The sequence below is a fragment of the Gigantopelta aegis genome, chromosome 14 (genome assembly GCF_016097555.1).
Source record: "Gigantopelta aegis isolate Gae_Host chromosome 14, Gae_host_genome, whole genome shotgun sequence".
In the NCBI taxonomy this organism is placed as follows: domain Eukaryota; kingdom Metazoa; phylum Mollusca; class Gastropoda; order Neomphalida; family Peltospiridae; genus Gigantopelta; species Gigantopelta aegis.
In genome coordinates, this window is record NC_054712.1 from 32954495 (window position 1) to 32972244 (window position 17750).

General features: G+C 37.9%; 1 protein-coding gene across 3 annotated transcripts in view; it reads left to right on the top strand.

Moving 5' to 3' along the window:
* The window catches only part of LOC121388790 (probable leucine--tRNA ligase, mitochondrial), a 39535-nt gene that overhangs the window by 6799 nt on the left and 14986 nt on the right, over nucleotides 1-17750 (top strand). For all 3 annotated transcript variants that reach the window (XM_041520287.1, XM_041520290.1, XM_041520289.1), the window contains exons 8-19: nucleotides 1915-2058; nucleotides 4057-4170; nucleotides 6725-6847; nucleotides 7295-7313; nucleotides 8293-8397; nucleotides 9328-9443; nucleotides 11226-11279; nucleotides 12234-12344; nucleotides 12764-12885; nucleotides 13553-13719; nucleotides 16179-16352; nucleotides 17592-17683. In XM_041520287.1, the coding sequence (XP_041376221.1) occupies nucleotides 1915-2058; nucleotides 4057-4170; nucleotides 6725-6847; nucleotides 7295-7313; nucleotides 8293-8397; nucleotides 9328-9443; nucleotides 11226-11279; nucleotides 12234-12344; nucleotides 12764-12885; nucleotides 13553-13719; nucleotides 16179-16352; nucleotides 17592-17683 (1341 nt within the window). The remainder of the gene's footprint in view (nucleotides 1-1914; nucleotides 2059-4056; nucleotides 4171-6724; nucleotides 6848-7294; nucleotides 7314-8292; nucleotides 8398-9327; nucleotides 9444-11225; nucleotides 11280-12233; nucleotides 12345-12763; nucleotides 12886-13552; nucleotides 13720-16178; nucleotides 16353-17591; nucleotides 17684-17750) is intronic.

Sequence of the window (17750 nt, forward strand, 5' to 3'; positions counted from 1 at the left end):
TAGCCATGGGATCAGTGATTTAAAAACATTTACTAGCCACAATTAAAGATTCACTAGCCCTACTTTGCTCAATAATGGTAATAATCAGATATGTCACATAAAGAGGGAGATAGAGCTTCAAAACACTAACATTGTGTGGTTGGGGTGGGGACAGGATATTCATATTTTCAAAATAAGACTTCACAGCAACATTTGACTTATTTTTTTCACTAGCCATCGGGCATGGCAATAGTAGTTATTTACTAGCCCAACATTAAATATCACTAACCATGGGAGTGGGGCTACCATAATCTAGAAGACCTGCAGGTCTCTACTTTGTTTTTAAAGAATACTATTGTGCTGTATTGTAAACTAGTGTCAGAATGTAGACCAGTGTGGTGCTGCTCTTATTCAGGGAGACGTGCAACTTGGGATCAGATATTTCCTGTCCCAATCAGTGTTTCACGACTGGTACACTGAAGGCAGTGTTCTGTCTATATGAAAGTGCATACTGAAGATCAGTTGCTGTTATTTTGTGTTGCATAACTCATGAGACAGCTGCAGATTTCCTCTCATTTCCTAGACCAAGTGTTGAAATAACCAGTTACCTTAATTTAAAATGTGCTATACTATTGCTAAGAATTCTTTCTTATTGTTATTTTTATTTTTTTTATAATTGGTTACATTTGGAATGCGTAACAGATTAAAATAACATTGTAAACTGATGGCGAGTGTGTTCTGTATTGTGATTGGTTAATTACATTATTTTTCCGGGATGAAATAAAAATAACACCCGGAAAGCTAATGACGTCATTACAAAGTGATGACATCATTAGAAAGTGATGTCATTAGTAATTGGAACAGGCGAAGTTGACGATTCAAGGGTCTGCAGTTAGATTGTACCAGGTACTTTTTTCAAGAAATACCAAATATACAGTTAGTGCCGTAGAAAAACGATTCAGTTTACATTGGACATAACCATATTGAGTTTTTAGATTTGCAGGTGTTATTGTCTATTTGATGCTAGCAAATGTTTAATGTTTAATGTTTTACCTCAGGCTAATGCCTTTGGTCAAAAATGACATTTGCAGAATCAAATAGACAATAACACCCACAAATCTAAAAACTCCACATGGTTATCTCCTGATTTGCTCTGTGACTGCTCCATCAAATTCCATGGGTTTACATTGTCTTATTGGTGAAAACAAAAAGCGTATAACAAAATCCATTGCTAGTAGAAGACTAGCCTATAGGTTGCAATGGATGTCTGGTTTCATATTTTCAGCACTTCATATCTAATAGGGATGGGACATAGCCCATTGGTAAAGTGCTCGCTTGATGCGGGGGTGATCTAGGATTGATCCCCATCGGTGTGCCCATTGGGCTATTTCTCATTCCAGCCAATGCACCAAGACTGTTAAATCAAAGGCCGTAGTATGTGCTATCCTGTCTGTGAGAAAGTGCATATAAAAGATCCCTTGCTACTAATGGAAAAATGTAGCAGGTTTCCTCTCTAAGACAAAATGTAAAAAAATACCATGTTTGACATCCAATAGCCAATGATTAATTAATCAGTGTGCTCTAGTGGTGTCGTTAAACAAAAGAAACTTTAACTCTGATATCTGATTGTAAATAGGGGACGGGATGTAGCCCAGTGGTAAAGTGTTTGCTTGACGCATGGTCGATCTGGGATTGATCCCCATCGGTGGGTCCGTTAGACTATTTCTCGCTTCAGCCAATGGGTTGGTACATATAAAAGATCCCTTGCTACTGATGGAAAAATATAGCGGGTTTCCTCTCTAAAACTATATGTTAAAATGACCAAATGTTTGACATTCAATAGCCGATGCTTAATAAATCAATGTGCTCTAGTGGTGTCATTAAACAAAACAAACAAACTGATGATTTATATTTCTTTGACTGTGACTTGGCCAGGCGGAGGTGAACTGGGACCCGGTGGACCAGACCGTGCTGGCTGATGAACAGATCAGTGAGGACGGGCTGTCTTGGAGGTCAGGAGCGAAGGTGGAGAAGCGATTCCTGCGTCAGTGGTTCATCAAAACAACAGCTTATTCCAAGGTGAGTATGGCCAGTGGTATGTCAAAACCACAGTTTATTCAAAAGTGAGTACGACCAGTGGTTCGTCAAAACCACAGCTTATTCTAAGATGAGTATGACCAGTGGTTCGTCAAAACCACAGCTTATTCTAAGGTGAGTATGACCACAGCTTATTCCAAGGTGAGTATGACCAGTGGTTCGTCAAAACCACAGCTTATTCCAAAGTGAGTACGACTAGTGTTTCATCAAAACCATAGCTTATTCCAAGGTGAGTATGACCAGTGGTTCGTCAAAACCACAGCTTATTCCAAAGTGAGTACAACTAATGGTTCGTTCATTAAAAACCACCCAATAGCCGATGTATTTTTCATGCTAGGGTGTTGTTAAACATTCATTTAAAACTGATTTAATTTTGTATATTGAATTAAAGTTTTAAAACACTGTTGTCAAGACACACCTCGGCTATCTGGGCTGGCTGTCCAGGACCATGGGTTTGTGGTTAGGGAGAGATTAAAACTCACTTTGGGTGGGACCGGTACCAGGATGTGGTCTTGGTTCATACCAGCCTTAAGTTTGATGGCGTATCTACTAATTCAACTACTGACTACTGAAAACATGAAAGAGGTCAGTAACCTTGGGAAATATTTAATTTGGGCAACTATTTAAGAAATAATTTGATTTAATATAGTTTTATATTGTATAGTTATATTTGTATTGTGTTTTTGACATATACCATATTATGTAAAAAATCACTCCCCACCATTATACTGTACATATTGTATATAGACATGTATTTGTTATGTATGCTGATGAGTTGTAAAACTTGTAAACTACACCATCAAAGTCAATGGTTTGAGTACCTTGCTTATTAAAAATAAAGGATGCTTCATCTTCTAAACTTAGATTTGAATAACTATTTGTACACCTCTTTCCCAGAATATCAAAAGCCATCATATGTGCTGTCTTGTCTTTGTTTTTGTGCATTTCTGGCAGACTGATTTTGGACTCCAGAAATAATCACTTAGGATTGGGAGACAGAGAATATTACATGAGTGGCCATTAGGAACCATTTATCTCTCAGCGAGTTGTTTTAAAAAAGGTATCTTAACGAGCGAAAGCGAGTTTGATACATTTTTAAACAATGAGTTGTGAGATAAATGGTATCAAACAGACATAAATGTTTTATTCTATTTCTTACATATCTTCAAAAACCAGGTTTTAAGCAAATTTTAAATCTTTTTCGATTGAAAGTTATTTACAGCCATTGCACTTGTAGCTGACTTACGAGTCACAGACACATATAATTGAGATTGTCAGGTTAACTATATGTCACAGTGTAATCGATTTCCATCACGTAGTTTTTCATTGGTTGTATGGCATTGGTGACCTGGTCATCACCTAGGAGCAGCCATTCATATGTCTTCAAATTGTTGACACATGTTAATGTGTTAACAACCATGTGTAATCAATTGAAAAATAATGTATGGTGTTCTCACCAATGGGTGTGTAAGAAATCTAAATAATGTTTGCTGGATATACAATGTAGTAAGCAAATGATTTTAGTTTATTTTTCAGCTGACAGGAAAATCCCCTACATCCCTTTGACTTTTCACATAGATGTATTTTAAACTGCTCATATTGGATTTTTAAATCTTATTAAAAAAATAATAATTCTAAAAATTTGTTGAGTTAATATTCTCAAAATATGCTACATTATATTACATTATCTGTCTACGGATGTCATGATTATTTTTGTCAGATTATAAAATATGCTGTTTAAAGTTTGATTCCTTGTCTATAATCCTGTCTGTGAGATGGTGTATATAAAAGATCACTTTCTACTAATGGATAAAGTATAGCAGGTTTTTATGTAAAAATTACAAAATGTTTGACATCCAATAACCATTAATAAATGAATGTGCATAGTGGTGGTGTTAAACAAAACAAACTTTAAATAGAAATTTGTTGTCTATAAAAGATTTATGTATTTCTTTTAAAAACGTGTATGTTTTATTTCAGTCTTTGTTAGATGGTCTGAATAATGTCAGTCCTGAATTGTGGAGAGATGTGATTCAGCTACAGAAAAACTGGATACGTGAATGCAATGGTTCTAGATTTGATTTCAAAATACAGGTATGTTTTCATACCACGGTTGTCTTCCCTTCCAGTTATAACATAGAACATTTTCTAGGCACATACATAAATATATGACATGGGAGGGTCTGAAGAGAAAACTACATCCCCTATCTGGAGAAATTTCAGTATTTTGTGCTGGATAGAACATTGGTCAAATCTTATGTAATACAGTACTGATAAGCCTAAGGTATCTATGTATACATGTATGTAACATATAAAAAATCAACCTCCGCTGATGGGATTCGAACCACAGATTGTTAGTACGAGAGTCCAGTACGCTACCACATGAGCTAATAGGGAAATTCCCACTAGCTACTGCCAGTAAGAGCACTATATACCAACACTAAGGGCGGGACGTAGCTCAGTGGTACAGTGCTCGCCTGATGTGCGATCGATCTAGGATCGATTCCCGTCAGTTGGCCCATTGGGCTATTTCATTTCTCATTCCAGCTAGTGCTCCACAACTGGTGTAAAAAAAAAGGCCATGGTATGTACTATCCTGTCTGTGGGATGGTGCATATAAAAAAAAACCTTGCTGCTAATCAAAAAGATTAGCCCATGAAGTGGCAACAGCAGGTTTCCTCTCTCAATATATCCAATGCTATATAACCATAAATAAAATGTGTTGAGTGCGTCGTTAAATAAAACATTTCCTTCCTTCTTATACCAATACTACTACATATACATGCATTATATATACTACTCAAAAGAATTTAAGGGTCAGACGATATTTTCGACATTATTTTCTGAATGTCAATTATATTAGCTAGACCATAATGTCACGCATGGTATTGTTCCATTTTGACGAAGGTGGGTCTAAGCAACCCATAAATGAATTAAAATCCACTGTCATTGACACTGTCGACTAGTTCTAATGGCGAAAACATGCTTACATTTTCACGTAAATTAGGGCGAAAGCGAAAGGTCTGCTAAGTGCCCATAACTTGCTTTTTCACAAAGCGCTTCATTTGCACGCTTTGCATGTGTATTCCATGTTCCCAATGCTGAATTTCCGTATAATTGGAGCTTGCGTTCGTGTACGGTGCACACTCCAAATTCGACAATGGTACGACGTCAACTGACTATCGAAGATCGAGGAAGGGCTATTGCTTGGCTTCAGGATGGCAATCGGCAAAGAAATGTTGCTCTGAGACTTGGTGTCAGTCAGAGTGTCGTTGGCCGACTGTGGCAACGGTACCAAGCAACAAATTCTGTTCGAAATCGTCCACGTTCGGGAAGACCCCGAAGCACTACAAATAGAGAGGACCGCTACATCACCAATATGGCTCTACGTCAACGCACAACCACTGCACGCCGATTACGTGACAATCTGCGGACTGCGACTGGAACTCGAGTGTCTGATCAAACCATACGCAATCGTCTGAGAGCCAATAATCTACGCTGCCGTCGCCAGGCTGTTCGACCACCACTCCTACCACGTCACAGAACAGCCAGACGTCACTGGTGCACACTTCATCTGCGGTGGCAACGTGTTCAGTGGGGTCGAGTGATGTTCACTGATGAGTCCAGGTTTTAGTCTCCAGTTCAACGACGGTCGGGTTCGTGTCTACAGACGTCCTGGGGAGCGCTTCGCTGACGTTAACATTAGACAACGTCACCGGTTCGGTGGTGGCAGCGTCATGGTGTGGGGCGGCATCTCTATCCACCACAGGACCCCCCTCTATGTGGTGGATGGCAATCTGAATGGAATCCGCTATCTGAATGAGATTATCCGGCCGTTGGTTCTCCCAGGCCTTCAGCAGATTGGCAGCGGGGCAGTTCTGCAGGATGACAATGCCAGACCCCACCGCGCCAGGGTGGTAACGGACTTTCTCAGACAACAAGTTATCGCCAGGATGGATTGGCCAGCATATTCGCCTGACTTGGCCCCAATAGAGAACGCCTGGGACGAATTAGGCAGGAGAGTTCGGGATAACCATGCCCCTCGGGCCAACCTTCATGATCTGGGTCAACTTCTTATGGCAGTGGCAGGCCATTCCCCAAGAGTTCTTCAGACGTCTGATCAACAGCATGAGGCAACGATGTGTCGAGTGTATTCGCGCCAGGGGTGGATTCACACACTATTAAACGAATGTTCTAATGTGTAAAATCCATGTTTGACAACCTTCAACTTTGACAGCATGTCATGTGACTTTCTTGTATACAGTGACGTTTATTTGTGGTTTTTTGTAAATATGGAACAATAAATTAAATTTTTGGTGTAGTTTACATCATCAATCTAATACACTCTGAAACTTATTTGGTTATAAATTTTTGACCCTTAAATTCTTTTGAGTAGTATATATATGTATGTTCCTATTATAGTGCAGTTACAATGCTCAAGTGGCCAGCTTACATTAATTAGTCGCCTATCTTGGTGGGACATACATGTACCCTGTAGCTTTGAATTCAGTCTTGTTTGTTATAAAAAAAAACCCTCACCTTCTTTACATTCAGCAAGTTACATTTATTTGACTTTTTCTATGTTTTAGATTTTCTTCATGTTTGCAGTATGTGATTGAAATATTTGTACAGTATTAATGTGTTTTAGAATAATGGGAACTACACGAACGACCCGATATCTGTGTTTACACCGAACCCAGAAGCCCTGTATGGAGTTTCACACATTGCCTTGTCGCCCACTCACCGATACAATGACCCAAAGTTTTACAAGGTAAAGCATAGAACAGTGTTTTATAGTTACAAATCTTTACTGATCTGCTTGAGATAAAATAATAAACAAATCTAACAAAATAGATAAGAGAAAACTGTTTAAAATGTCAGAAAAAGTCCTCATCAGTTTTAGAAAGGAACATAAAAATTATACATTTAAAGAAAAAAAAGAAAGATAGCCAGCTAGTTCTGTTAAAAAAACAAAACATTATTGATTCAAACTAAATTTTCTGATTTTGATACTTAAATACTACATGTGTATTTACTACATTTGTATTAATGTTAATGTTAACTTGTAGTAGTGTGATTTGTTTTAGTTTGTATTTGTTTTTGTCTTTCTGTTTTATCATGACAACTGTTTTGTTGTCATTCTTGAAATACAGTTTGTAAATAAAAATTATTTTTGGACATTGCTTATTTTGAGATATTTCTTTTCTTCTGTCTACAGAATACTGAAAAGTCCAGTGGTAAGTATTATTTAAAAAAAAAAAGGTTGGGTTTTTTGCTATCTGATATTACAAGTCATAGAGAAAAACTTGATTGGTTACTCTTGTTAGTTCGCTACCGGTCCAACCGGAGGGGACTATAGGTTTCATCTCCACCCACCTGTCTGTCCCACATATGTGTTTTTTTCACAATGCCTCAAGATATTCAGCTGAAATTTTGTGTATAGCTTTATCATGTATTGTTACAGATCAGGTTTGACTTTCATGGTGATTTATTCATTATTCACAGAGTAATGACCTTTGATACAACATTTTCTTTGACTCGCTATAGGACATGTATTGCTTTAGCAATACTGTCAGAAATGCTTATTTTTATTTAATTAGTGTCAGTAATTGGTTAAAAAAAAACCAAACAACAACATATGTATGTATCAAAGACATTTATGTATTATTATTATTATTGTTATTTTTATTGGTGTTACATGTATATTAAATATTGATCCCAGTTTGCCTTATTTGCTACATTTGTAGCAATTTTCTGTACATATTCAGTCAACTTCATATATACATTGAATTAATACTTTAAACTGATATTTACCTATTCATTCAAGTAACCCTCCCATTTTTGCTTTATCCATTTGGCATTAGATTATGACTATACACATGTACATGTATAGTCTAGCTTAGTACATTTTTTACTAAGTGTTTAAAACTGCAGTTATTTTAATTTTGTTAATTCAGGGCTAGCTCTGGGTGAACAAAATGTTTCGCCAAATTGTCTATTAAACTTCAAAAATTGCAGAAATTGCTAGTTACTTTCTTAAAAAATGTCAATTTTTACATGAAATTATTTCGCTAAATTAAAATAAAATTCGCCAATTACTTTCAAAATTTGCAACTGGTTTATTTGGTGAGTGCCAGAGCTAGCCCTGTAATTATTTAAATTTTTTAAATTATTTAAATTTTGTTAATTATTTTAATTTTGTTAATTATTTTTCAGACATTGTTCTCAGCCTGGAGGCAGTGCATCCATTCACAGGACAGAGAATTCCTCTGGTCGTTTCCTCCAGCACAGAGTTTGATGAGTTCAACGACACACATCTCGGTAATTCAGAATATTTGTCATGCCTATGATTCGTCATGTTATTTATATTTATTTTTTTAATTTACAGAACTCCAGTTTCCAAATATAATAATCAAATTCAAACTCTGGGTGAGTTAAAAAGTGAGAGTTTGTTTTGTTTAACGACACCACTTGAGCACATTGATTTATTAATCATCGGCTATTAAATGTCAAGCATTTGATAATTCAGATAGTCTTTGAGAGGAAACCCTCCACATTTTTTCATTAGTAGCAAGGGATCTTTTATATGCACTACCCCACTGTAGACAGGATAGCACATACCACAGTCTTCGATATACCAATCGTGGTGTACTGGCTGGAATGAGAAACAGCCCAATATTCCCACCAACAGGGATCGATCCTAAACTGACTACACATCAGGCCAAACCCAGGTAAGAGTATTGGCTTAGTTCTGCTTAAAGATTCTATCTCAATGTTTCATAATGATGGTTTCCTGCCACAGTTGTTTATTAACTTTGGCATTGAAATGTGTTTATTATACTGTCAACTACATACCCATAAAAAGATATAACAAAATAATTTACTTTTAAAAACATTTATTGGAAAATATTTTGTGGACAACTGATTGAATTGGATGCGTTCAGCTGAGACGAACACTCCACATCATTATGCCCCCCAGATGTTATCGACATATTTGCTATCTTCAGGGACCATCTTTCTTTGATGGCCATATACAGTCAATTTGCCCGAGTTTGTGTATTTTCCAATTTCGTAAGATTTGTCATGATGTGATGATAGCAATCTGGTCATACTGAATGTGACTGTTTACAAAGCACATTGAAATATTGATATTCCTGAGTTATTTATGCAAAGAATATGTTTGGGAATGATTAATTTGCAGTTATTTATTGTAAATAATACTTCAAAAATGTGTGGTATTGGTGTCCACAGGTATTCCATGTTTGTCAGAAGCAGATCGCAGTGTGGCCGAGAAACTGGGATTCCCTTGTGTAGATGTGATCACTGAAAACAAAGATGGTGTAGAAGTTGCGTGCAACTCTGATGAGGTGATTAACTTTGTACTTGTAGGACTTGAGAGACAGAAAATAGTTTTACTGCCAGAAATCTGACCAAGGAAGAAAATGTTTTATTTAACAACACTCTCAACACATTTTATTTACGGTTATATGGTTAAGGACATATGGTTAAGGACCACACAGATATTGAAAGAGGAAATCTGCTGTCACCACTTCATGGGCTACTCTTTTCAATTAGCAACAAACGATCTTTTATATGCACCATCCCACAGACAGGATAATATATTCCACAGTGTTTGATATACCAGTCATGGTGCACTGGCTGGAGCGAGAAATAGCCCAATTGGTCCACCGACAGGGATCGATCCCAGACCGACCACGCATCAAGCAAACACTTTACCACTGGGCTATGTCCCACCCTAAAATCTGACTAGTTATCCATATAGAGTAACAGGTCGTCATAATGTTAATATAATTTCACTTTTTTATTCCACGGATTTCACGGTGTATAATTATGATTAGGACTTAATAATTATGATGAGTGCAATCTCCCCTCTATATAGGGCGGGATGTAGCCCAGTGGTAAAGCGTTCGCTTGATGCGCAGTCGGTTTGGGATCGATCCCCATCAGTGGACCCATTGGGCTATTTCTTGCTCCAGCCTGTGCACCACGACTGGTATATCAAAGGCTGTGGTATGTGTTATCCTGTCTGTGGGATGGTGCATATAAAAGATCCCTTGCTGCTAATCAAAAAGAGTAGCCCAGGAAGTGGCGACAGCAGGTTTCCTCTCTATATATCTGTGTGGTCCTTAACCATATGTCTGACGTCATATAACCATAAATAAAATGTGTTGAGTGCGTCGTTAAATAAAACATTTCCTTCCTCTCTATATAGGAAAACATGTACATTGTAGCACAGTGCTAGAGAGCTCACATAAATGTTTTTGTTTTGTTTGATTCCATCTGATTCTCCATGACACGTAATTCAAAGGCTGTGGTATACGCTGCCCTGTATGTGTTACAGTACATAATACATAAAAGTCTCCTTGCTGCTATTTGGTAGGAGTAACCTATGATGTGGTAGTTGAGGTAATGTTAAGCAAACAGTCATTTCCTCTTCTTTCCTTTCAACTAACATGTATATACAGATTCTATGCTTTATTTATTTTCAGAATTGAATATAATTTATAGTTAGACAATTTTTTATTTTTTTATTTTTATTTAACGATGCCACTAGAGCACATTGATTTTTTATCTTATCATCGGCTATTGGACGTCAAACATATGGTCATTCTGACTGTTGTTTAGAGGAAACCCGATGTCGCCAAATAGGCTACTCTTTTACGACAGGCAGCAAGGGATCTTTTATTTGCGCTTCCCACAGGCAGGATAGCACAAACCATGGCCTTTGTTGAACCAGTTATGGATCACTGGTCGGTGCAAGTGGTTTACACCTACCCATTGAGCCTTGCGGAGCATTCATTCAGGGTTTGGAGTCGGTATCTGGATTAAAAATCCCATGCCTCGACTGGGATCCAAACCCAGTACCTACCAGCCTGTAGACCGATGGCCTAACCACAATGCCACTGAGGCTGGTATATAGTTAGACAAATGCACTAGTCTGTCACCTGAGGCTAGTGGGGTTTTTTTAAATGAGGCTAGAAACAAACATCAATCTACTAGCCCAACAGGCTAGTACTTGATAAAATAAATAAAAAAGTTTCAGCGACATATCTATAAAACTGAAATGCATTGGGGTTTGTGTTGGTTTTTTCTCTTTAAAGATTCATTATGTTTATTTTGTGTTTCAGTTTTCTGGTTTAAGCAGATCAGATGCTTTCACTGCAGTTATGGCCCATGCTAAAGTAAGTACATTATATTTTATTTTAATAACATAATGTGATCATGACAAAACCGTATGCATTGTGCATAGAATCGCATACTGATATATTTATTATTTATATTACATTATGCATTGTTGTTCAGCAAAAGGCATATCTTACTGTGGATATTTTTATCATTAAATGAATATATATTTTATAATTTTGCATATGTCAGACATTTTTACAAAGTTCTTGCCTACAAATCATCAACAATTTTCTAGGAATTCTTTTGTTAGAGTTGTCCTCCTTAACAAGACTTGGCCCATCTGAATTTAAAACTTTTAAAGTCTAGACTTGAAGCTTTAGTTATCACAAATTCTTGTTCTTACAAATAGTAGAAAACCAAAGGCTGGAGACTTTGTGAAAATCTTTGTGTCTGGACTTGAACATTTTATAAGCACTGGCCTTGATACTAAGCTGATTTGTCACTTATGATTGATGTCACTTCTTGTTCTGCTTTGAACTGTTACCGTACAACTTCAACATTTACATAGGGTTTACCCTGTCCATTACCTAATCAGCCAATAGCTCTCTTTTTTATAGGCCTACAGAGTGACTATAACATTTAGTCTTTGCCTTATAAAATGTTCTTAACTTCACCACTTTTTAATAATTGTGAAGGCAATACTCTACACGTACATATCTGAAAATTGTCTAAATCAAAATTTATCCTGTTGTGAGACCTGTATACAATGACTTGAGCTGAGCGGTATTCTTTATATACCTGGTCAAGCAGCCATATCCTATATAAAAACCTTTCTCTACATAATACAATAAAATTGTAGTAATGTATGATTGGTCAACATGAACAACAGAGTATGCTGTTTGAAAAAAAATGTATCAAATCACATCTGAAATTGCTCAATGAAAAATTTTGAGTTAAAAATATTTAAAAAATAATTGAACATTTTTTCAGTATTTGTGAATTATGTTTAGAAACTGGGAGTTGGCGGACATCTTGTGAGTTCGCGGTTAAAGGACTGGCTCATCTCACGACAGAGGTTCTGGGGAACACCAATCCCAATGATACACTGTCCGTCTTGCAAGGTAAGCTGTCAACGCCAATCCCAATCATACACTGTCCGTCCTGCAAGGTAAGCTGTCAGCGCCAATCCCAATCATACACTGTCCGTCCTGCAAGGTAAGCTGTCAACGCCAATCCCAATCATACACTGTCCATCCTGCAAGGTAAGCTGTTAGTGCCAATCCCAATCATACACTGTCCGTCCTGCAAGGTAAGCTGTCAATGCCAATCCCAATCATACACTGTCCATCCTGCAAGGTAAGCTGTCAGCACCAATCCTAATCATACACTGTCCATCCTGCAAGGTAAGCTGTCAGTTTATCTTACATTTAGCAATTTCAAACATTAAGTAAACATGTTTCTTGATAACAATTTCAGTCAGTTTGACTTAACTTTAGCCCTTTCAAGCATTGACATGTTTTTTTTTTCCCACCTTGTTTAGACTGTTCCTGTACCAACTGATCACCTTCCTGTCACATTACCCGAGACGGACAACCAGTCTAGTAGTTCCAGAATCTCACCTTTAGCTAACAATGATGACTGGATCAATGTCAAATGTCCAAAGTTAGTGCTTTGTAATTTATAGATATATTTTAAACATTGCATAATTAATTAATAAGTAGGTCCGAGTCCATCATTGGATATGAATGTACATAACATAATGTTAAGAGTTGTAAAGTTGTAATCTCAAACCATTGAGTAAAGTCGATTTTGGTCTAATAACAAAAGTAAGAAACCTGCATGTAAGTTAAACATAGCTCAATTTTACTGATGGTTTCACTTTACATGACCTTGCAGGCCCGTAGGAACGACTTTGGGAGTGGGGGGGGAGGCTACTGACGGACCAGGTACAAACTCTATATCAGATTTTGGTTATAATGGCAAACATTAATGTGAAGGCTCACAAGTGGGGGGCATCTTAATATTTGTAAGAAGCCCAAACTGGATTTTGTCTTCAAATAATTATGTACGTACGAAAAACCCACATTTAGGCAATAAAATAAAATTTAACCTAGTACAAATATTAGAATGATCAGAAACATGTTTAATATAGAGCAACTAATATTTTATGCAACAAAAATATATTTGATATATAATTACAATCGTTAAAAAGTCTGTTAGTCGATAACATCTTAAAAATTGCAGCAAACTCAGGAATGTCCCTTTAAACAATACAGAATTACTAATAATCTGGGACATGACACATTTTTATTTTGTTTTAATCCTACAGGTGTGGTGGTTCAGCCCGGAGAGAAACAGACACCATGGATACGTTTGTTGATTCATCCTGGTACTTCCTGCGCTACACTGACCCGCACAACACGGTCGCTCCGTTTGACAGCAAACTTGCTAAAAAATACATGCCGGTCGATTTGTATATTGGTGGGAAAGAACATGGTATGTCTCAGTGTATATAATATGTATAGTAGAATCTCATTGGCTCAAACTCCTAACGGTCGAACCTACCGGTATTCTCGAACCAAGAACAAAGTCCAGATTTTTCTCTTTATTAAACCCTTTTATTTTGGTGCTGATTGGTTGAATACACCTGGGGTCGAACAGAAGCTTTCTCTCGAACCAGGTTATTGGTTCGAACTATAAAATTAAACATATTTAGCTCGCACGGCTAAGTCTATCCGAAAAATTATATAAAAAATAATTTATGTAGACATTTTTCAGCGACCCTTTCACGCTTATCGTGTTGTTTATTTAGCACCTGTTGGTAATTATCTTTCAGGTACAGACAATTGTAATGTGGTAATCATTAGATGAATGAATAAATGAGTCAATCGGACCATCTCACCCAAGCCGGTTTTACAGAAATATGCAAGGTTTTCCAATTGATTTTTGTGTTACAGAAGCACCCAACAATGGCTGAATGCATGGTTCGAACTACCCGACGGGTCGAACAGACTTTGATGCACCGATAGTGTTCGAGCCAATGAGATTCTACTGTATATGATATTAAAAATGTTTTTAATGTATTTACAGAATGCAATTTTACAAGTCTGAATGATATACGATTCATTCTTTCTGTATGGAACAGAATGCACTTAAGATTATTACATGTATGAATATATACTCTTCATAAGAAGAAACGCAAAACCACATTGTCGTAACATTTGGAGAATTGATTTAATTATTGAATGGCGAGTCCGATAATTACCAAATGTTGCAGGATTGTTCACAATTCACTCTAGTCCATTGTGAGTAAGTGATAGGACACACCACCAAGGTCAAAGTCATCTGGAGTCAATACCGGGTGTGGCCTCCGCGTGTGTTGACAACTGCCTGGCACCGCCTGCCCATTGAAGCAACCAGAGTACGGATGACGTCCCGGGGGATGGTGGCCCACTCGGCCTGCAAGGCTGCTGCCAGCTCGGGCAGGGTCTGGGGCTGTGGTTGTCGCTGTCGGAGGCGTCGGTCCAACTCATCCCATAGATGCTCAATTGGGTTCAAATCCGGTGATATCGATGGCCAAGGAAGGACATTAATGTTGTTGTTCTGTAGGAAAGCCGTTGTGAAACGTGCTGTGTGAGGCCTGGCGTTGTCATGTTGGAACACTGCGTTGGCGTTGGCCATAACTGGAACGATGTGTGGCCGGAGGATCTGGTCAATGTAGCCCTGTGCATTCAGGTTGCCCTGCACGTGGACCAGGTCAGTTCTGCCAGTGTGTGAGATGGCTGCCCACACCATGACACTACCCCCGCCGAATCTGTCCACTTCCTGCACGCAGTTTGCCGCATAACGTTCACCATGACGCCTATACACGCGACATCTTCCATCATGACGTCGGAGCAGAAATCGGGACTCGTCACTGAACCACACCTGTCTCCATCGCAGTTGAGGCCATTGTCGATGAATCTGGCACCACTGCAGTCGGAGTCGACGGTGTTGTGGTGTTAAGATGACACCTCGAACTGGACGTCTGGCACGAATTCCTACCTCACGTAGGCGGTTCCGTACGGTCTGGTCGGATATCCTGCGCAAACCTGGTATTGCTGCGGCTGTGGAGGTGGCAGTAGTCAATCGTTCCCGAAGGTGGCGTACCCGGATGTAGCGGTCCTGCCCGGGGGTAGTGACCCGTGGTCGACCGGATCTAGGGAGGTCACGTGTTGATCCATGTTGCTGGTAACGGTCCCACAGTCTGGAGATGGTGCTTGGGGATACATGGAATGCCCTGGCAACGGCCGTTCTGGATTCGCCTGCGTCTAGTCGGCCGATGGCATTGTTTCTCTGCGGTTCACTGAGATGTGGCATGTCCTGGATTGTCAACTGTCGGCCAGATACAGAGGCCAGGCAAGCGAACACCCTGCACTTTTATACTGTCGGTGTTCATGTTGCACGTGCAGACAACGCACGTGCAGTGGTGACATGGTTTGCACGTGGCTGCGTTTTTGCGAATATTCACATTTTGGAACTTTATTGTACAGTAGCTGCGTTTTATCGAATGTAACCGTGGGAATGTGTTTGGGACATGCAATGACCTTATATTCACAAAGCATGAACCGGTTGGAAACATAAAATCGGAGTTATAACCCATTTGTACCCTTTTGCGTTTCTTTTTTTGAAGAGTATATTACAATCATAAGACAAGCAAATTTTTCTTTTTTAAAATATATGTATTTAAAAACTTTAAGATATTTTAGCAAATGATATGTCTGCTATTCTTCACAACTTGGTAATGATGGGATTTTGAGAAAGGGTGTTTTCATTTTTTTCTAGTTGTCAAGTCATATCATAATTTGGTTGGGGATTTTAGGGGGTAGTGTTGTATTTGTTTAGTATTGTTTCTATTTTGGTATTAAAACTTCATGTGCAAAGCTTGTCATTGTGGTCCTCATTTTTCACTTCAGCTGTTCTGCACTTGTATTTTGCTCGGTTCTTCAACCATTTCCTCCATGACCGCGACCTAGTTCCTGAGCGGGAACCATTTGTCAACCTCCTGACCCAAGGCATGGTGATGGGTCAAAGCTTCCGGGTCAAGGGAACTGGGAAGTACCTCCGTGCTGAAGATGTCGATTTTTCAGGTTTAGTATTCTATTACATTTTAAACTGAAGAGGTTTATAGCCTCATAAAATCATAGGTGTACAGGATGAGCGATGAGGCTTGGTAGTGACCATCTTCTCAGTTTAACAGAATGTTAAGACATTTCAAGGGTTTTAGGGTAAGTGGGGAGGGGGTGGGAGGGCAGACAAGGCATCACCTTGCTAATGCTAATGGAGGAAAGTTAAACTTTGATTGGTCCACTGAGTGGATTCAATCCTGGAACCCAAGTTACTCAGCGAAACATGTTCCCATCTGGACTAAATCCCACTCCACTTGCATGTATGGAGGAATTAAGAAATTAAAGTAAAATTTTAAAATTAGTCACCAAAGTATGTATAGAAAATGACTTCTTAAGATGGATTGCTGCATAATAAAAGTTGTTTATTTCAGTGTAAGATGGTTTGGAATAAATTAAGGTGCAATCTCAAGAAAGATGGCAATAAGTTAATACATAATAAATTATGTCATTATGTCTATTCTTTGAACTTTTTCTTTCTTTTTTTTTCTTCTTTTTTTTTTGAGGGTGTATGAGTGGAGTATAAATTGTATCACTTTATTTGACTCAGACTGAAAGATATTTTTGACAATTTTATCATGACCACAAAATGTCTTAGTTTTTAAAATATTTTTTAAAAATACCTGGCAGCAGTATTGCATCCATTTTAAAAAAAATATTTGTGTGTATGATGTTAAACAAAATTGTCATTTGATGATTATGCAAGAAGCTGCAACATTGTTTACCACTGAAATCATCCTCATAACAATAAGCTATTATGCAATCCATCATTTTAATGGTATAGTTATATTAATTAGTAAAATGTTTTGGGGGTATTAATGTAAAAATTATAATTAAAGTTAAAATGGCAGATTACAGCAAAGGATATTTTGTTAGACTTGGCCTGATGGAATGTTTTTCTTTTTTCTCTTTGTTAGGTTCCAAATCTACAAAGCAGATCAATGGATCCCCTGTTGTAATGGATGACTTGGCCTAATGGCAGATCATGAATGTTTTTCATTTTTCTCTTTGTTAGGTTCCAAATCTACAAAGCAGATCAATGGATCCCCTGTTGTAATGGATGACTTGGCCTAATGGCAGATCATGAAATGTTTTTCTTTTTTTCTTTTGTTAGGTTCCAAATCTACAAAGATCAATGGATCCCCTGTTGTAATGAATAACTTGGCCTAATGGCAGATCATGAATTTTTTTTTCTTTTGTTAGGTTCCAAATCTACCGAGAAGGTCAGTGGGTCCCCTGTTGTCACGGACTGGGAGAAGATGAGCAAGTCAAAGTACAATGGAGTGGATCCTGAAGTAATATCATAATGAATATTATATGTTAAATATTCTCAGTTGTCAAATATCAATCAATTTTAAATAA